General features: G+C 42.8%; 1 protein-coding gene across 2 annotated transcripts; it reads right to left on the bottom strand.

Moving 5' to 3' along the window:
- Positions 1 to 3: 3 nt before the first annotated feature.
- On the bottom strand, positions 4 to 17951 carry SLC16A14 (solute carrier family 16 member 14). 2 transcript variants are annotated; one of them, XM_081910471.1, is made up of 5 exons: positions 17523 to 17951; positions 12691 to 12967; positions 12185 to 12328; positions 7031 to 8017; positions 4 to 6160 (listed from the first exon to the last, which is right to left on the bottom strand). In XM_081910471.1, exons 2-5 carry the CDS (start codon positions 12950 to 12952, stop codon positions 6009 to 6011), a joined length of 1545 nt encoding a protein of 514 aa, XP_081766597.1. In that variant the 5' UTR covers positions 12953 to 12967; positions 17523 to 17951; the 3' UTR covers positions 4 to 6008. The 2 variants fall into 2 exon arrangements, with proteins under 2 accessions (XP_081766597.1, XP_081766596.1); XM_081910470.1 differs by lacking the exon at positions 17523 to 17951 and adding an exon at positions 16640 to 16788.
- Between the last annotated feature and the right edge of the window lie 244 nt (positions 17952 to 18195).

Here is an 18195-nt window from a genome sequence, read left to right as displayed (position 1 = left end):
TGGGGAAAAAAGAAATTGAGCTGCAGGTATAAAATTAATGTGGGGCCTGCCTTGATGAACACTCATTATGAAGATGCGCAAGAACAACTTTTTTGTTTCGTTATTTCATTTATTTTCATTGGGTGAAAAACTTCGTGAGGTTCGTTCATTTACAGCACATTTGTTTTCATCACTCCCCTGTTTTTGCATTGTCTTTATTTTGCTTTTTCTTAGGGGCTGGTCATGGAAGCCACTTCTTTGTAGCCTGCAATTTATTTTTCTAGGCATAGTCCAGGGAATTTGATGGTGGTAAGGGTAGTATTAGCTGCCACAAAAACGATGAAGGCGCTGCCGCCCCCGGCCTGGCTGCAATTTTCCTTTAAAAATACATTGAAATGACACAACATCCAGGGTATTCTGGGGAAATAAAATGGCAGCTACCAGGAGGAGCTGCTGAAAGCAACTGATGTTTCCTGTAGCTGCAACTTAATTCACAAAGAAACAATTCCCTTTCATTTTGTAAGATATGAAACATCTATACATAGTTTGAGGGACCTGATTAACTACAGTATAATAACCTTTTTTTAAAAAAAAGGTTGAATTCTGTGGAAATATTTCTGAAGGCTATTATATTTTTAATAGCCAAATGTTAAACCCACTTTTTAACAAAAGCATAAAGAACTGCATGGAACAATGACACTGCTCCCCCAATTTCCATCCTAAAACAGGAATATCCACTTGCAAGTCCAGAAAAGTATTTGCTCCAACCATGGCTACAGCTTTCAAGCTACCACTAATGTTTACAAAGGACATTCAGCGTTGTTACTTGGTGTTGTAATACTTTTAAGACTATCCTAATATTCAACTGGAAACAAGAGTAATATCGTTTGGTGACTTTCTTCATCTGAGATCTGCCTTCTGCTCCAGTGTTTATGATACAGTTCAAAATGATATATAGTATATTTTCTGTTTTGCCATATTTTATAAAATGTGCCACTCAAAATTTAGGCCTTACAAGTATTTCACCTTCAGTTTAGCAGAGAAATAATTAACTTTCTTTCAATAATGTTCAGGTTTGCTTATGTCCTTAAACATAATTTGCTTAGGGTATGCTTAATGACTTGATTTCCTTGATTTTAGAAAGTTGAAAAGTATTAGAGTCTAAATCTTGTCTTAAATGATCAGTAAGGGTTTTTTACAGTACATTTTAAAATACTGTGAAAATATTAAGTATTATTATAGAACACTTAACAGTCCAAATTGTGTCTTGAATGAACAATACTTTTAAATAAATGTATAAATAACGTGAAAACGTTTTCCTGTGCTTAGTGTTCTGAAACTACTGGTTATTTTTTTCTGAACTGTATTTTAATATGAACTCTGCTAATGTTACACCACAGATTTTCATTATTGCTTGACGTAAACTGAAGGGTTCTTATGTAATTCAAGTATTATCATAAGTATGTATGCATAAACTTTTGGGATTGAAGCCTAAAGGGTACAACTCTCCCCTAGTGACAGCGCAGGAAGCCACGCTCTGGCATATGCCATTCACTTAAGAGCCCAGGCCCCCGCCCTATCGCCTAGTAGTTGTGCTGGTACCACTGAAACTACTGCAGCCAGTCTGGCCAGTCACAACACTTCCAGCACCTTTTCCCTCTGAAAACAAGGGACAAGCCTTGCTAGCAACTGCTGTGACTGCTCCAATCAGTGGCTAATGAATGATGCAACTGACTTCCATTTTAGACATGTCTGAGATTTACTAATATTCAGCTGTTGGTGTCAGAGATTTTTTTTTAAAAGGCTAGAGTTACAGACCATTGTGATCCTTCTTCAGTACTTAATCACACTTCTGGTCTAAAGTTGAATCAGTTGTCCATTCATGTTTCTAATGCAAACTGGATTATCTCTATAGTTGTCCCTAGTAGGGTGATCGTGCGACTGCGTGATAGGGAGCCAGTGTGCTGTAGTGGTTAAGAGCAGTGGACAGATTACGATCTGGTGAACCGGGTTCGTGTCTCTGTTCCTCCACATACAGCTGGATGACCTTGGGCTAGTCACATTTCTCTGAAGTCTCTCAGCCCCACTCACCTCACAGAGTGCTTGTTGTGGGGGAGGAAGGGAAAGGAGATTGTTAGCCGCTTTGAGACTCCTTAGGGTAGTGATAAAGCGGGATATCAAATTCAAACTCTTCTTTTGCAGCGCTGTGGGGTTGAGGATTGTGCTGCAAGTTACTAAAAAGTTTCATTATCATATAAATGTGTCATATAAATGTATATGACACAGAGGATACATTTTAGTAAGTATGGTAAAATGCTACTAACAATAATGTGAATAAATAGAAAAATGAATTACAGTTCAAAGCATCCACATTTCATATAATTAAATTTGTGAGAAGTCTCCATAAAATTACCAGTAGCATTCCAACAACAAAGCAAAAGCTGTCATTGAAGTACATCTTATCATTATTTTCCTTTTACAGTACTACATTTTCTTAAGATTCCAGCGTTGCACTTACATATTTAAACAAGAATTTAATTTACACACAAAAATAAGCACCCTTAATAAAATAGTTGAAAGATAAGCACCAAACATTAGGCAAAGCACCAAACATTAGGCTGCTTCACATACGTCCCTGGCCAGAAATAACCTTTTGTGCCAAAAATCATCTCTCTTCACCACATCCAGAGGGACATGTTCTTAGGAGACCCATATACCTGTATCCTGATGGGGCAATCCTAAATCCCACAACATTGATGGCTCGGGTTAGGATGCACCAGTCTCCCACCAGTGGAGAATGTCCCTAATGGAGGTGGCTCTGCTGCAGTGGAATACCCACCTCCAGCCCAGTAGGCAGTAAGCTACCATCAGCAGTAGCCAGCAGAAAGCTCCAAAAGTAGGGCATTATGGTGCCAGATCCACTCCCCTACCCTAAAAGGCTGGATCCAAAAGCCAATGGAGAATTAGCTGCTCAATTCCTTCAACCCCCCATTATGATTGCTCTGTGGTTTGTGTTCCCTTTCCTCATTTTGAAAGGGAAAAATAGTGCGAATTCCATCTCCATGTGTAGTGCCCATGCTATACGTCACCTTAGGTCGGGGTTCTCAAGAGTGTAGCACAGACTTCCTTTGGCTCGTGAAAGGCCTGGTAAAGCGGGGAGGCAATGTTCCAAAGAGGGGCTGAATTCTGAAGAAATGGGTGCATTAAATGCCCCCTGGCAGAAGATGATGACTGGTGCATCATCGTCTGGGTGCAATTTGGAAAGAAGAGTTCAGAACGCTGCTTTCTTCTGATGTTTTGTGGTGCATGACTTTATGAGGAAAACAGATGTTCTGTTCCTCTTCTAATGCCAGGTTTTCAGTAGCAAGATCCCTATATAGGGAAAGGTATACACGTGTACAAGGATCTCTATTGTTTACAAATGGAGCAGCCCAAGAGACTGGTGCAGGGATGTCAACAGCAGAGGGTAGAGTAAATTCTGGAGAAGTGACTTGAGTTCAAAAAGTTGGGGAAACACTGCTTTAGAATAGATAACAGCACTTCCTCTGCTGCCACATGGAGGGGATCACTAACTGGGTAAATGTGTGAACCAGCCAATTCTATACTGCCCCACCATGTTCTCATAATTTTTAAAAACGTAATGCACTTAAAGGTTTTGTTGTGCTCCCTACCAAAAACAAAAACCCATACAAACAGTTTGGAAAAGCTGTATTCAGGTTTAGCAATGTATATATTTTGTTCTCTGTATATATAATCGAACATTCTGTATTATATTCTAAGGAGTTGTTTCTCAGACAAAATATATACCCTTGATAAATTTCACCCTGAGAAAGTGGCTCCTTGAGGTTACACAATAAAATTAAAAACAGTACAGTAAATTACAAAACAATAAGGCAGCCAGGGATTTCTGTATGAGTTTGGAAACATTTTTTTCCACACTAAAACCCTTTGAGGGAATGTTAAACTGCAACGTTTTGGGAGGCAGTTAAGTGAACACTAAAGATTCTTTCTAGCTGACATACGAGATTGTCTTTGGCAAAAATCACAGGGAGATAAGACGGTTCTCCACAGTAGTGGAAGGCAGTACACCAGAGGCTAAATGTTTTCTAAGCCTCTTCAGAAGGGAACAACTTGCAATGGAGAAGCAGCAGAGATTTGGGATGCTTAACCCCTTTTGATTTTTTTCATTTTGCTGCAACAGGTCCCTGCAATTCTAAAGTCATGTACTGCAAGATAAACACCATCTGGAAACCTAGAAAAGTATCTTAGGGAAAGAAGTTCCAGCTCTAAAAGCAGTCAGCCTGAAAAGAATTAATCATCCACTTCTCCACCCCGCCCCCCCAAAAATACCCTGCACTAAAGCTGCTGTGTCTAGATTTTTTTTTTTGCATGTTTGCATTTTGATGTGCAACATAGTCCTTACTGTATTTTACAATTAGACAGAAACACTTCCACATCTAAATTATTTTGTTATTACAATCCAATCCTGCTTTTGAGGCATAATGCAGCAAAGGGGAAAATCATACACTGGACTTCCAAGAACTAGGACAATGGTAGACTTTAACTCCTTTGCAGTAATTTTGGGAACTAGCTTTGTCCCTTGGTTGCAGAGCTTCAGAAGCTGTTTCCCATGCACAAACAGGGGCAGCTTGCTGTATGGCAGGGGGGCACTACACAAGAGGCTATTTAATCTTAGGGAGGGAGATTGAGATGGTGAAGAGTGCCACAGTCCTTAGTGCTGCATTTGCAGAGGCCATGATTGGTGCCCCTTAACATCAGCAGGCTGTATGTTCCAGCCTTGCTTGTTTAGCAGAGGCATGTGACATAGCAATTACACGGGGGGGAAGAGATCTGACATATGAGGTATGGCATGCTCTGGCTGGGCTAATTTAACCAAAGCCAGGGAAGGCGATTCTGAGCTGCTCCTATCAACTCTTATGAAATTAAATAAACAATCATCGTTTCCCACCTATTCTGTTATCCTAACTGATAATACTGCTGCAAGAAAAACTGGAATTGAACTCTGCAGAGGAAAAGGCACCACTGTACCTCTGCAACTAGGACTAATAGTAACTGCTTCAGTTGAACTAGGATCCACAGACAATGTCAGGTCAATCCGTCTGGCAGCTACCTTTTGGCTAAATATGTAAACAAGAAATCAGCAGCAGTGAATCTTCAGCCTCACTACTGATCCTTTAATCCTAAGAACCATGATGTAGCTCCCTACTAGTAACCACTTAACAGCTTTGGGCTTTTGTTGCCATTGTTCCTTCTTTCTCATGTTGCTATCTCAAGGTTATTTAAGCTAGCGCAAATAGAATAAATTGCTCCGTGGTCTGCAGACACAAATCATTTATCCCATCATAATAATAAAAAACACCATTTTCATTATCTTGAGTCCTTAAAACAAGAGTTGGGAACATGCTGCCCTTCAAATGATGCTGAACTACAACTCCCATCACCCCTGACCACTGGCCAAGCTGGCTGGGGTTCATGGACAGTGGAGTCTAACAGCATCCAGAGGGCCAAAGGTTCCCCAGAAACTCTCATTAATTTGTGCAGTAACATGTCACAGATTGGCGTCTGGCTGATGTTCAACATCTAATTTATCAACAGTTGGAATAACCAATAGAAATGATTCTCATATGTGTGATTCCTAATGGGGCTAATTATTTCCCCCCTCTTTTTCCTGTTGGTGTAAAAAAGGAGTAACTGCATTCCGGTCTGCTGAATTGTGCTTGTGACAAACCTCTGTGAATAACAAAAGAGAGAACTAATTTTCAGCTACTGATCAAAGCTGCACCATTATGTCAGTAGGATGTTCAGCTTTTGAAAAGGTGCCAATAAAACTACCAGCTGTAGTCTTGTTTCCACTAGTCCGTTGATAGTGGCAGTGTGAACTTTATTTTCTGTCCAAAGATGGTGACTTTCAGTCCAGTTGGTCCCATTAGATGTACTGTTTGGTACCATTTCCAGAAAAACAAATGATGAAATGACGTTCTGTTTAAAAAAGCTCTCAGTACATTGTGCTATACTTTTCCACCTTCTCTGTTTTTTGCCGGTGATGGCTTTATCTTTCCAATACAAGGCTGTATGAGCAAAGTGAGGATTCCCACCATGTAAAGCAAGCCACATATGTAGAAAGAAAAGTCATATTTTTGTGTCAGGTCATAAATCCAGCCTGGAAAACAAGAGCAAGGCAGTTATCTATAGGCTATGATCAATAAATCAGTGAAGAATAGAAAACATTATTTATTCTAATCATAGCATAGTTTTTGGTATCATACTATGCTCAGCCTCTTTCCCCACCTCCATTTGTCTTTCATCCATCTTAACTTTCATAGAAACCATTCTGCAATGCATTGTATGGCTTTGCGGTTGCTATGCCTTATACTAACTGGTATCTGATTTACTCTAGTCTGCATCTCTAGTCTGCAACTCCCCCAAGAAAAAAAGTATGCTATAAGCCAGAGGGTCTGGTAGAGTCAGCCAACAAAGGGTCAGAGGTAGTGGCTGGTAGCGAATGAGATTAGACATCTGTGAGAAAGCAGATGTTGGTGAACTTCCATCTTCAAACTTGCCATGTGAGCATTGTGTTATCTTGTCAAACAACTTCTACCACACTAGGAGCTCCTTTCTTTAAAATCAAGAATGTACCAAGGTATATTTGTTGACACGGAATGTGGCCCCATGAAGGGCGTGGAGTGGGTGAGAATAAATGGTAATTGTACATGCAATGATTCACTAATTCTTTTATTTATTGTTTATATCCCACCTTTTCCTCCAAGGGACTCAAGGCGGTACACATGGTTCTCCCCCCGCCCTCATTTAATGCTCACAACAACCCTGTGAAGTAGGCTAGGCTGAGAGGCAGTGACTGGCCAAAGGCTACCCAGCAAACTTCATGGCCGTGTGAGGATCTTAACTCATGTCTCTCAGGTCCTAGTCCAACACTCTTAATTACTACACCACCCTGGCTCTCACTATGAACTCTAGGGGCTATAAAGCACGCATGGAATGTAAAGTTGGACAAGCAAAACTTTGCATTTACCTGCAAAAGGTGGTCCCAGGAGTGCTGAAATCCCATTAGCACAAATGATGATTCCATAGGCATTTGCGAGGTGCTTAATCCCAACTAAATCTTCAGTAACAACAGGCATGAGTGAAAAATACCCACTGGAAAATCCTATTAGGGCACAGACCACAGCGAGCCCAGCATATGTGTGCATTAGTGGTAAAATGAAAATGCAGAAGACAAGAGTGAAGTTGGCTGCCATGAAGACATTCCAAGCACTGACGCAGGGTGAATCAGAAATGATGCCAAGGATGACCTTGCCAAGAATGTGGACAATGGCAATAATTGAGGTCAAAGGGAATACATCGTTCTGTGCAGATAGGCCATATTGCTTCACTATTTCCGGAAGATGGATAAAAGGGATAACAAAAGTGCTGTATGCAAATAAGGCCCAAAACACAAAGGCTGCAAACTTTCTGTTGGTGAAGAGGGATGCAGCGCCAAAGTAACTAGAATACCAGGTCCGAAAGCCTTTCTGGATTGTAAGAGTCAGTTGACTCACCCTCTTCAGCACGCAAAGAGCATAGATATTCTTCCAGTGTCTGGTTACATCTTTGTTTTCCAAGTCTGAAAAAATGTCAGACTTTTCCTCCTTACCTTGCCCTTCTTTTGCCTCTTCCTGTAAGATGCCATTGGATGCCAGTGTTTCTGCAGAGCAAGAGAGAGCTTTTGCATGGCTCTTGCTGACATTTCCCTCTCCGCTTTTTTCAGCGGCTTCCTCTTTGTAATAAACTGGTCTCATGAGCGCTCCACAAACACACAGGTTCAGACAGACCGCGCCCTGGATGAACATTGCGTTCCTCCAGCCAAACTCCATGCAAAGGTATTTCAACAGAACTGTCATCAGGAAAGCACCGAACCCCGTCCCAGTTGTGCTGAGTCCCTGGGCAAGTGCTCTTCTCTTCTCAAAGTATTCGCCTACCATGACCACAGCAGGCAGGTATACCATCCCACTCCCAACACCTGAAAAAGAGAGATTCCTGAATCAGCTGGAGAACTTTCACTGCAGTCATAACACATGCAGGCAAATTGACACAAGGCCCAAACGTTATTATCCAGTATGGCTTCACCTAAGGATAGGCTTCCACGAGCATACTAGTGGGGCAGCACTAAAACTGCTAGCACATTTGCAAAGCTAAGCAGCTTCCAGCATGGTTTCAAATGCTGAGAAATGATGACAAGGCGTGACTGTATGCTGCTATCAGACATGGGAGTATGCTTTGGCAGTATTTTGTAAAGCTTTTATGTGTTGTAGAAATGTGTCGTGATAAAGACTCGGAATAACAGATCACACTCAGCTGATTCTGAGCACCACAAATCAAAGTTTAAATCAGCCTACTGAGGCTTAGCTGTGTATCCCAGAGCTGATACTGTAGTAGTATAAGCCATGAATTCCCGAGACCTGTAAGATCAGACCTAAATATAGTCACCTGGGCTTAATAAACGAATTATCTCCATCACTAGAAAGACCATACATAATCTCAAACTCAAGTCGTATCAACCTCCAAAGCCAGAATGACTCTTCAACTAACACCAAAGCCTGATTCCAGAAATAGTATTATGCATGCTGGAATGAGATCTATCATCAGTGTTTCAGGTAAAAGCCACAGATTTATTAGACACATGGTTTCCCTTAAAGGTAGAAGCTACCTCACATGCAGGACTAATACAGTGGTGCCTCACAATACGAAATTAATCCGTTCCGCGAGTCTCTTCGTCTTGCGGTTTTTTCATCTTGCAAAGCACGGCTATTAGCAGCTTAGAGGCTATTAGCGGCTTAGCGGCTATTAACGGCTTAGCGGCTTTAAGAAAAAGGAAACAAACTCGCAAGACGTTTCGTCTTGCGAAGCAAGCCCATAGGGAAATTTGTCTTGTGGAACAACTCAAAAAACGGAAAACTCTTTCGTCTAGCGAGTTTTTCGTCTTACGAGGCATTCGTCTTGCAGGGCACCACTGTAACTAGGGATTGAGTTTGTGCCTTCCATTCCACAACCACCACAGCCATATACTTTAAAGGTTTATTTACTATATTTAAAATTGTTCCTTTTCTGAGATAACAGCTGAAACTGCTCTGAGTTCTGCTTTCACTGATGCTCAAACAATTCCTAGTAAGTTAATTGGTTTAAGTGGGTGTCCCAGAATGGACAATCTGCTCTTATGTCAACACTGTGGCATCATCTGTGAAAAGAAGAAAATATTTGCAGACTAATGGACCATATACTTTCTGCCTGAATATGTTTTTGCTGTCTCTAAGCACCTAATGTGCTTATGTTGTCAGTTTACAAGAAGTTTATTCCTAAGGTTTCTTCTCCACCTGCCACTGGCCCCTCATTCCAGGCTGAGAATGAATGTGGAATTTCTCTTCTTATTCTAATTGGGTCTGCTATGGTCTTAGAAAGAGAGAAGACTAATATTTATTCTACTGAACAGGACAACCCTACCAGGAGACAGAAGAGAAGTCCAACTCAGCTTCCGTATGCCATTAAATGGGGTCATAATGTTTTGTTTTCTCTTATCATTGTATTTTAATACTGCAGGGGGTGTCATTTGGATTTTTTCCACTTCAGATACCCAAATCTCTTGTGATGATTAACAGCCTTGTGGTGTTTCAAGCTCAAAATCAATTTTCTCATCTATAAACAACAAAGTTTACTGTCCCTTTTTTTGCCCTTCTATTTATACTCTCACACTCATAGTAAGACAGCTGAGTGCAGAAGGCTGCCTGCCCACTTCCATAAAGGGATAGCAAACATCTACAGTTTTATCTGTCTTAACACAATGAGCATAGGCCAGTTCAAGGCCTATCTAAATTAATTTAATGTAAAGCTTTGTCAAATGCCGCACGTGATAATTATAAACCTCTACCATGTATCATATTGTTCATTTCCCTTCTGAATTAAAAAACCCCAAATCCAATCCTTTCCTTGTAGGGCTGTTCTTCCAACCTGCTGATCAATTTGGTTCTTCAGCTCTAAAATATCCTCTCTTTTTTTGTTATGGCAGCCAGAACAGTACACAGTATTCCATGTCTGGTAGCTTACTTGGTAATAAGCCTCATCAAGATCATGAGCTTTCTACCTATGGCACACATTCAAATATATTGCTTTAAGCAACTTTGTATGAGTTCCTGCCAAGTTTTATATGCCAAGTGAGTTTATCACTTGGGGATCCTTCCAACTCTAACATTCTATGATTCTATGAAACTTTTGAATTGGCCCGGGCCACTCTGTTTAACCAGCTGTCATGCCACCTTCAGAGGAAAGGTTATTTAAAGATTATCAATATCAAAACCATAAATCCACTCTGAGAAAGAGCAAATAAAATATGATTAAGATGCAGTGTCCAAAATCAACCCCAGTGAATATTGCTCACAAGGATCAGCAATGTGAAAGAAGAAGAAGTTGTCCTGAAATGACACAATACTTTAGGTGACCCCAATATCTATCTAGCTCCTTTAGACCAGGGACTCCCAAACTTTTCCCTCCATGGACCACTTGGAAATTGCCAATGGTCTTGACACTTAATGATTTTTCTGCCTGTTGTAAGCAACTATAACATGCTGTGCTAGGTGCTGTATCTTATCACATCACTAGTCACCTTCTATCCTGGTCCATCCCACTCACCCTGTGGGCAGATTGCTGGGATCTTAAGAGCGATGGAGCAGCAACTAGGATCTTTGGTTGAAGGGTGGTATACAAATTTAGTAAGTAATAATAATAATAATAATAATAATAATAACAATTGTGCCTGCCATTCACAGCCACTGCTTCCACCATTCTTCCCAGACGTGCCATGGACCACCAGTAAAGCTTGAGGACCAGTGGTAGCCTGCAGACCAGTTTGGGAACCCCTGCTTTAGAGCGATGCACTAAGCTTTGTACATTCACTCCAATGCTTCTGAAAGGAACACCAAGCGTTTTATGTTCCACAGTGCTGTATTCTTCCTATGGCATTCTGTACGTGAAATAACTGGTGTATGTTTCCAGCAAAGGGATTTTGTCAAATGCTCAACACATTTGCACATCATGGCAAACCATGATCCATGACTTACTGTGCACGAGCAAATCATGCTCTTAGTGTGCAAAGAAAAGAAACCATGATCCCCGGCTTAGTATTATGTCCAAACCAGCATTCACGCAAACCACAATTGGTAAGCCAAGAAGAAATCTTGGTTGATCTTTGTGGTTGGGGTGAAACAAATCATGATCCCTGTTTCAGACACAATGCTCAGCTAGGGATTGTCATTTCCCCCCTCTGCGCACTAGCTGGAAGTAGTAGAGAGGATAGAAGTGGGAGTGATTTGCTGGTGCACAATAACAGATGGTTTATAGCTTATTGTGGCATGCAAATGCAGCCATTCAGTTACACTGGTCTTATTTAACTATTAATCTTAGTGCTGACTTTCCTGCATTGTTGAAAAAAAGACATTGGAGGGGGGAAAACATGCTTGCATCACACCTTCAAATTACCATTGTACTTTTAGTTTGGAAGGACAAAGGGGAACGTTGGAATCTTAAAGCATGTCCAAGAGCTATGGGTAAACTGCATGTTTTATTGTTATATGTTATTCTAATTGCATCTTCTGCTCTTAAATATTTTGCAAACCCTGGAAATGTTTTATGTGGGAGGCACACAAACAAACAAACATGTGAAACTTGCTATTTCACATCAGCAGCAACAAGTACAACTTGGGAATCTGCCCAAGAAGTGTGACAGGGCTGTATGATTTGCTGTGAAACAAAATACAGACATTCAATATTTAGGTTGGTTGTGGCTTTCCAGCTAATCTGAATTACCATGCATCACCTGAATTAAGGTATCTATGCAGGTTATCTAAAGTGCTTATGTAGCTGCATACATGTCACTTTTGACCTCCAACATGTGATGTATCTTCTCATGTGCACTGTTTTGTGTGCACAAACCAACCCTCCTCCATTGACATGCATGAAGAAACTCTTACAGGCTAAGGAACATGTTTGTGGTAGAGTTACTGTGCTCAGAAGGAACTGTAGGTCAGGGTGACTGCCTCTTTGCAAACTCAGGCTTGCTTATTTTAGCATTCTGTGTTCTTACAGATCAGTTACTACAATGAAAATCCGAATGCATATTGCAAAACTAAAGCATGCTTACCAGCTGTAACCCCAAACGTTATAAAGAGGTAATATACATTTGAGGCATAGGAACTCAGTATCCATCCTACCGCAGTCAAGATCCCTCCAGCTATTGCTGTCTTCCGGCAACCGCAGGTGTTAATGAACAAACCAATAAAAGGACCTGTGCCAAAACACGAAGAATGGATTGTTTTCCTAAAGCTTTGTTTATTCTCTTCACGAGGATAACCACACTGAAACCACTGATTACCAGCAATAAGATCAGTAAATATTAGGCCACCTGTTCAAAACTGTTAAGTGCTAAACATCGGTTCTCAAAGATCTAGGCACTTATTTCTAATCAATATATGAAACTGAGACAATATGACTCATGACAAGCAGAGATTACAGAAAAATGGAAACAGGCAAACAGTATCATATTTTATAAGGGACTGTTGCTAAATATTTTGATCCATTTATGAATCTATCTCTGCGGGAACTGATCTTGGGCATATCCATTTCTTCTAGAGTGGCTTATGAACCTACCTACAATCAAGGTTATACCCATACTAAGGGAGCTGACCCACGCTGTCAGGCCTCGACTTTGGCTGAATTCGTCAAGCCATTCCATGTTGAGAACACCAAGGGCCATTTGTGATCCCATGATGAGAATGTGCACCAGGAAAGAAGAAAGGACAATCATCCAAGCCCATCCACCATCAACATCTGGATTCACCATAAGCTTCTTCTCCCTGTCTTTGGAATCCTCTTCAAAATCATAGCCAACATCTTCGCGGCTGGTGTACATTTTCCACTGAGTATTCTGAAACAAACAGAAAATGTTTTCACAGGCTCAGGGTTGTCTTTTATTTTAGTTTCTTTGGTGCTTTATTCATCAACTCAAATAAAACTGGTTTGTTGGCAGTTCGGCCACCTTTTTGCATCCTCCACAACACCCTGGGACTTCATGAGGGTGGAAATGAAAGCTGCCGCCACCCACAAAAAAATGGCCTCCATTTTTCCTAGAGGGAGGATGAGAAAAAGAAAAATCTCAGGAAAATGTACTCTGAGAAATTTCACCTCCTCTCCAAGTCACCTGTAGGCAGCCAAAGTGACATGAATTGGAAGCAGATTTTCAGCACCCAGCCACAGCTGTAGGATTTGAAATACTTAACCGTGCCCTTGTAGGGACAGATATTTTGGCCACAAAATGTTTTCACACTGTTAGCCGCAACGCATTTTTATCTTTGGATATCTGCACTGCAAACACACCCAGAAAAAGGAAAGGTTGTTTGTCAAAACTATGCACATGCCATCAGCTGCCCAGAACTAGGATACGACACTGGCCCTCACCTCACTGCTGACTCAGAGCAGCCTTGACCCAGCCTTGTCTCTTCCATTCACTCACAGATTACTCCACACAACTAAGTGTCATGCAGCAAGCTGGCTGCCAGAAAAGCCGCAGACCACCCTTAGAGCAGAAACGCCAAACATCAGTCACTGCTGTTTGCTCTTAATCAAACAAGGCCAGCAAGTCCAAAATGCTACACTGACATAATTACTGGGATTCCAGAATACATAAGCATTTGCTCTCCTAGTGTAAAAAGTTCTTTCCATAATTGATACTGTCTTCCTGATAACCCTGTTAGGTCGTCTTTGCTCTGGGAACGACATTAGTTCCTCCCACAAATTTTGTCCAAAATACCTTTTTCCTAGTGGGGTTAAGATTGGGAGCTGCCCAGAGTGGCTGGGGAAACTCAGCCAGATGGGCGGGGTATAAATAATAAATTATTATTATTATTATTTATTATTATTATTAAGAGCAGTTCAGAGGCTTGCAATTTTCAGTAGAAAAACAGCACGAGGTAAAAGGGAGGTTCTATCCCCCTCCTCACACACTTCTTCCTTCCTTATTGGTGTTTCACTTCAAACTGAAGCACCTGAAGCTTCGTTGTATAAAGGAATAACACAACTACACATAACGTGTAGTTCATTCCTTACTAAAATCACAACAGGAATGTGCCAGTTTCGCAGATGGGGAGATTCAAGTAAAGTTAAGATAAGCCCAACATTTTATTAGCTGCAACTCTTGTTTAGATTATTTACATTTTAGGGCCCAACTCGCTAACAGTGTGATTTAATGCATGTTTATTGATAAGTCCCACAGTTCAGTTGGACCAGGGCAGGCCAACTTTTCATATCAAGTGGGAGGCAAGAGCATTTTGACACGGAATCTGCGGGCCACACGCTTGGTTGCAGAAGCCACCAAAAAAGAACATCAGGGCCACCTGGGGCCCTCGGGTTAGATCTATTCTCCAGAGTTAGACCTACTCTCAGACTTACTGCATAGGAAGGTCTCCTACTGCCATTTAAAAAATTGTTATGTCCCTGCTTAGATATGAGGTTCATTCACTGGGTCACCTTGGTCAAATCACTATGTTGCATCCTAATTTGATTCACAGGATTGTTGTGAGGATAAAAGGAGGAGGGCATGTGTGGCATCCTGAGCTCCTGGGTGAAATAAAAATGTATTTAACCAGCAGATAAACAGCAGTTCTGGATTTGGCTAGATCCCCATGGAGCATAAAATGCTCAGAATGTCTGTAAATCTGGGCCCTTTGAAAGCTATATTAAGTTGCACATATTCAATGCATGGGGCTTTGAAAAAGAAGAAGCAGTTTAAAGGATTTTCCTAAGGCTGCACAAGAGAGCTGTGTCAGAGAGCTCTACAGGCCACTACTGTCCTCTTGTTTGTCTCACATGAATGATATTAATTATTCCAGCTCCCCACCCACCCCTCCCAGATGATCCTCCATCCAGTATTCTGTCTTGATGGTTTAGGCCAAATATCAAATCTGAGAAAATCACTTCTAATGTGTTTGCAAACCTGCCCATTTTCTAAAAGTCTGCAATCGCAACCCTTACATAAAAACACGAGAATTTTCATTTCTGTTTTTGAACACATAAGACACGTCCTGAGATACTTTCAAAAAAAGAAAAAGGAGCAACGATTAAAGCATAATTGCAGTATGTGACCAATACACTTTTTAAACAGCACAACAAAGCAAAATATCTAGGGCTTCTCTCTCTCTCTCTCTCTCACACACATACACACACACACACACACACACACACTTATATATATATGAGACTTAAACAACAAAGACATAATTTATGTGGTAGTTCCATATCAGTAGCAAAAGACAGAAGTGTTTCCATCAACTCTGGGCCGCTGAATATTGGTACGTGTGTAACTCAGAACTCAGGGGCATTGTGTTCTGTGATTTTTCCTATCTCTTAAAACATAACTAATTTCCTGTGCCAAAGGCATTTCTGGTATGGACAGAAATGAGCAATCCGCTCATAGGCTGTTAATATTTTGCAGACCTGCTTTGCTGTACAGTATGTTTATGCATGGGCAGGCACAGCAGAAGCCCCACTCCTACCATCTTCCCCATGAGTGTTATACTAATTTCTACAAAATTGCCTCCCGCAAAGGAATAAGCCAATATCAAACCATTATCCTCAGGAGAATGCTGAAATGTGTCTCTTCCCTCTACTTCTTTCCCTTTGCTTCTCACATGGGCACAGCTAATATGGGGGTCATATATCATGTGTAAAATGGTCCTGCTGAACACCTTCCTACTAAATCCAATGTATCACATACATGATCGCCATGGGGTTTGTTTCATTTAAACTTCTTTGATCAAACTTCGTTTTATAAAATCTGGTGACCGGTCATCATGAACGAAGACTGGACTGTGATCCTAAGCATGCTTTCTTGGACGTACGTTTTTGCTTTATAAAGGGAAATTATTTAGGAACAGGCAGGATTCTCTCTCCATCCCACCTACAAAAGTCCTGCTTGGTTCTCAACCCATCTATTTTTGCCTTGCCAAAGCACGTCTACTCAGAAGAAAATCCCACCGAATTCAAGGGGTTTTGCTCTCCAGTCATGCAATCCTATGCATGTCTACTAATTGAGTTCAAGTGGACTGACTCCCAGGTATATGTGTATATGCTAAACACATTTATTAAGTAAAAAAACCACATTGAACCCTCAGGGATGTTTTGTGTAAATGTGGATACAGGCCTGTATCAGTATTGCCACCTGTGAGCTGCCTTAAATGAAAAAGTACTTCATGTCCTCCAACATTCAGAGGCAGAAATAGGGTTACTTATGCCAAGTTACTTTTAAAATTGTAGTTTTATACTGCAGCGTCACTGATGTTATGACTTATATAAATCTTATCCAGAGCCCTTAGCCCTGAAAAGAGGCATATAAAATTTCAAAATAAATACTTGGCAAGCGCCTCTTCACTCCAAGGCTACGCACCACTGAAGTCTCTTGTCTGCAAGAGGTACTCTTGTGTTCATTTACTTGGCAACAGCCAGTCTCGTAACAGATTATCATGCTTAATATCTCAAAATAAACCACAGGCTGCAGCATGTGAAATGGCAGGCTGTCTCCTGCATGGTGCCTACACCTGCTTACCTGGGAGAAAGTCCCACGCAACTCGATGGATCTTACATCTGAGTAGCCAGGTTTAGGACTGCAGAGGATCAGGTTGTACACTTCCGTGGCATGCAGACTCCTCAGCCTAATTTCGAAAGCTCTTTGCAAGTTACCGTAAGCCTATCTGGCGAAACCAAGCATAGAGGGAGAGGGAGAAATGGGGTGTCACAAACACAAGGGGAAATGGTGGGATTGAAAGGCAAGCGGTGACCCCTCCCATTTTTTGCCCTAGCTATGCCCATAGCGCTAGCTTCTCCGCTGCCCACCAAAAAACATGCGCCCCCGAGCACAAGGATTGTGGCCCTCGAGAGAAAAAAAGTTCCGCACCCAGGCGGAGAAAGGCAGTGCTAAATGATAAAAAAAGGGATGAGAAAACCCTCTCCTGGTTTCCGCCTCAGAAACAATAAGAACACGTTTGGGGGACGACGACAGTATTTTACCAAGAAGCGTAATAAGGCGAGGGGGTAGTCAGTGGCTTCATGGTAGTCAATGGCTCGTTCAGGTGGCGGCTCTCGCTTCTGGCGCCTTCCCGCGAGCAGAAACCTGGCCGGAGTTGTGGGGAGCGGGCCGCGTAAAAAGCGCGAAAGAAGGAGCCCCGCGCGGAGCAGGGAAGGACAGCGGCGGAGGAGCCGCGCGCGGCGGCGGCGGGGCCACAAGGCGACTGACCGCGAGTTACCTCACGGCGGCTGCGGGAGCAGCGGGAAACCTTCCTGCCCGGAGCAGACAAAGCTCCGCGGCCGCTGCGTGCGGAGCCTGCCCGCCTGCCTGGTGCACCATGCATGCCTCCCCGCTTGCCCGAGGCCGCCCAGGCTCCGGTGCCCAGCCTCGAGGGCAGGCCTGGCTGGCACACCCACCCACTCACCCCGGAGGGAGCCGCGCTTACTCCCGGGCGCCTCTCGGATCCGCTGCTGCTGCTTCCCGCCGCGGAGTCCCCGGGACTGCTGCAGTCTGGAGTGGCATCTTCAGCAAGGCGCCCGCCCGGAGCTCTCCTCGCCCGTGCCGGGGGAGGGACGCAGGGAAGCGGGGTCGGGATTGGGCGGGGGCTTAATTCCCCCGCCGGCCTCGACCCCCGAGCGTTGCCCTTTTGTCCCCAGGGCACTTCGCCTCGGCGTGATCTTCCTCCACCAACTCCCTGCACCGCCGGCCCATCTCTGGCCGCTTGCAAGTCGGCGCGCTCTGCCCATGTGTGCGAGGCACCGGCTGATTCGGGTTTTGCGCAAGGGAGGTTTGGAAGCCCTTGGCGGGCTGCCGGGGCCTCTGGCGATCGCTGGGTGAAGTTTGGCTGGGGGCAACTGCTGCGCAGCCCGGCTTAGGGCAGGAAAAGCCCCCTTCCAGCCCAGCGAGCCATCGGGGAGAAGAGCGCAGCAGAAGGAGCGAGCGGTGCATTGTTGTTGTTGTCCGTAGACAGGCCTCTCCCGCGTGTGGAAATCCTGAGGACCAAAAACAGCCCTGGGGAAGATTAAGAGATTTACGCTCCTGTTTACGAAAGGCTTTTGGCTTCCCGTTCCAGAAATCTTCTCACCACTTACCCCCTG

This window comes from Podarcis melisellensis (assembly GCF_964234715.1).
Source record: "Podarcis melisellensis genome assembly, chromosome: 5".
Classification (NCBI taxonomy): Eukaryota; Metazoa; Chordata; class Lepidosauria; order Squamata; family Lacertidae; genus Podarcis; species Podarcis melisellensis.
This window is presented reverse-complemented; position numbering and strand designations above follow the sequence as displayed.

Excerpts from the sequence above, each read along its gene's own strand:
- SLC16A14 (XM_081910471.1), bottom strand. The coding sequence starts at position 12,952 with ATGTACACCAGCCGCGAAGATGTTGGCTATGATTTTGAAGAGGATTCC. Across the intron at positions 12,329-12,690 it reads GGGTATAACCTTGATTGTAG|GTCCTTTTATTGGTTTGTTC; the intron begins GTAGGTTCATAA and ends GTTTTGGCACAG. Across the intron at positions 8,018-12,184 it reads AACGTTTGGGGTTACAGCTG|GTGTTGGGAGTGGGATGGTA; the intron begins GTAAGCATGCTT and ends TCTCTTTTTCAG.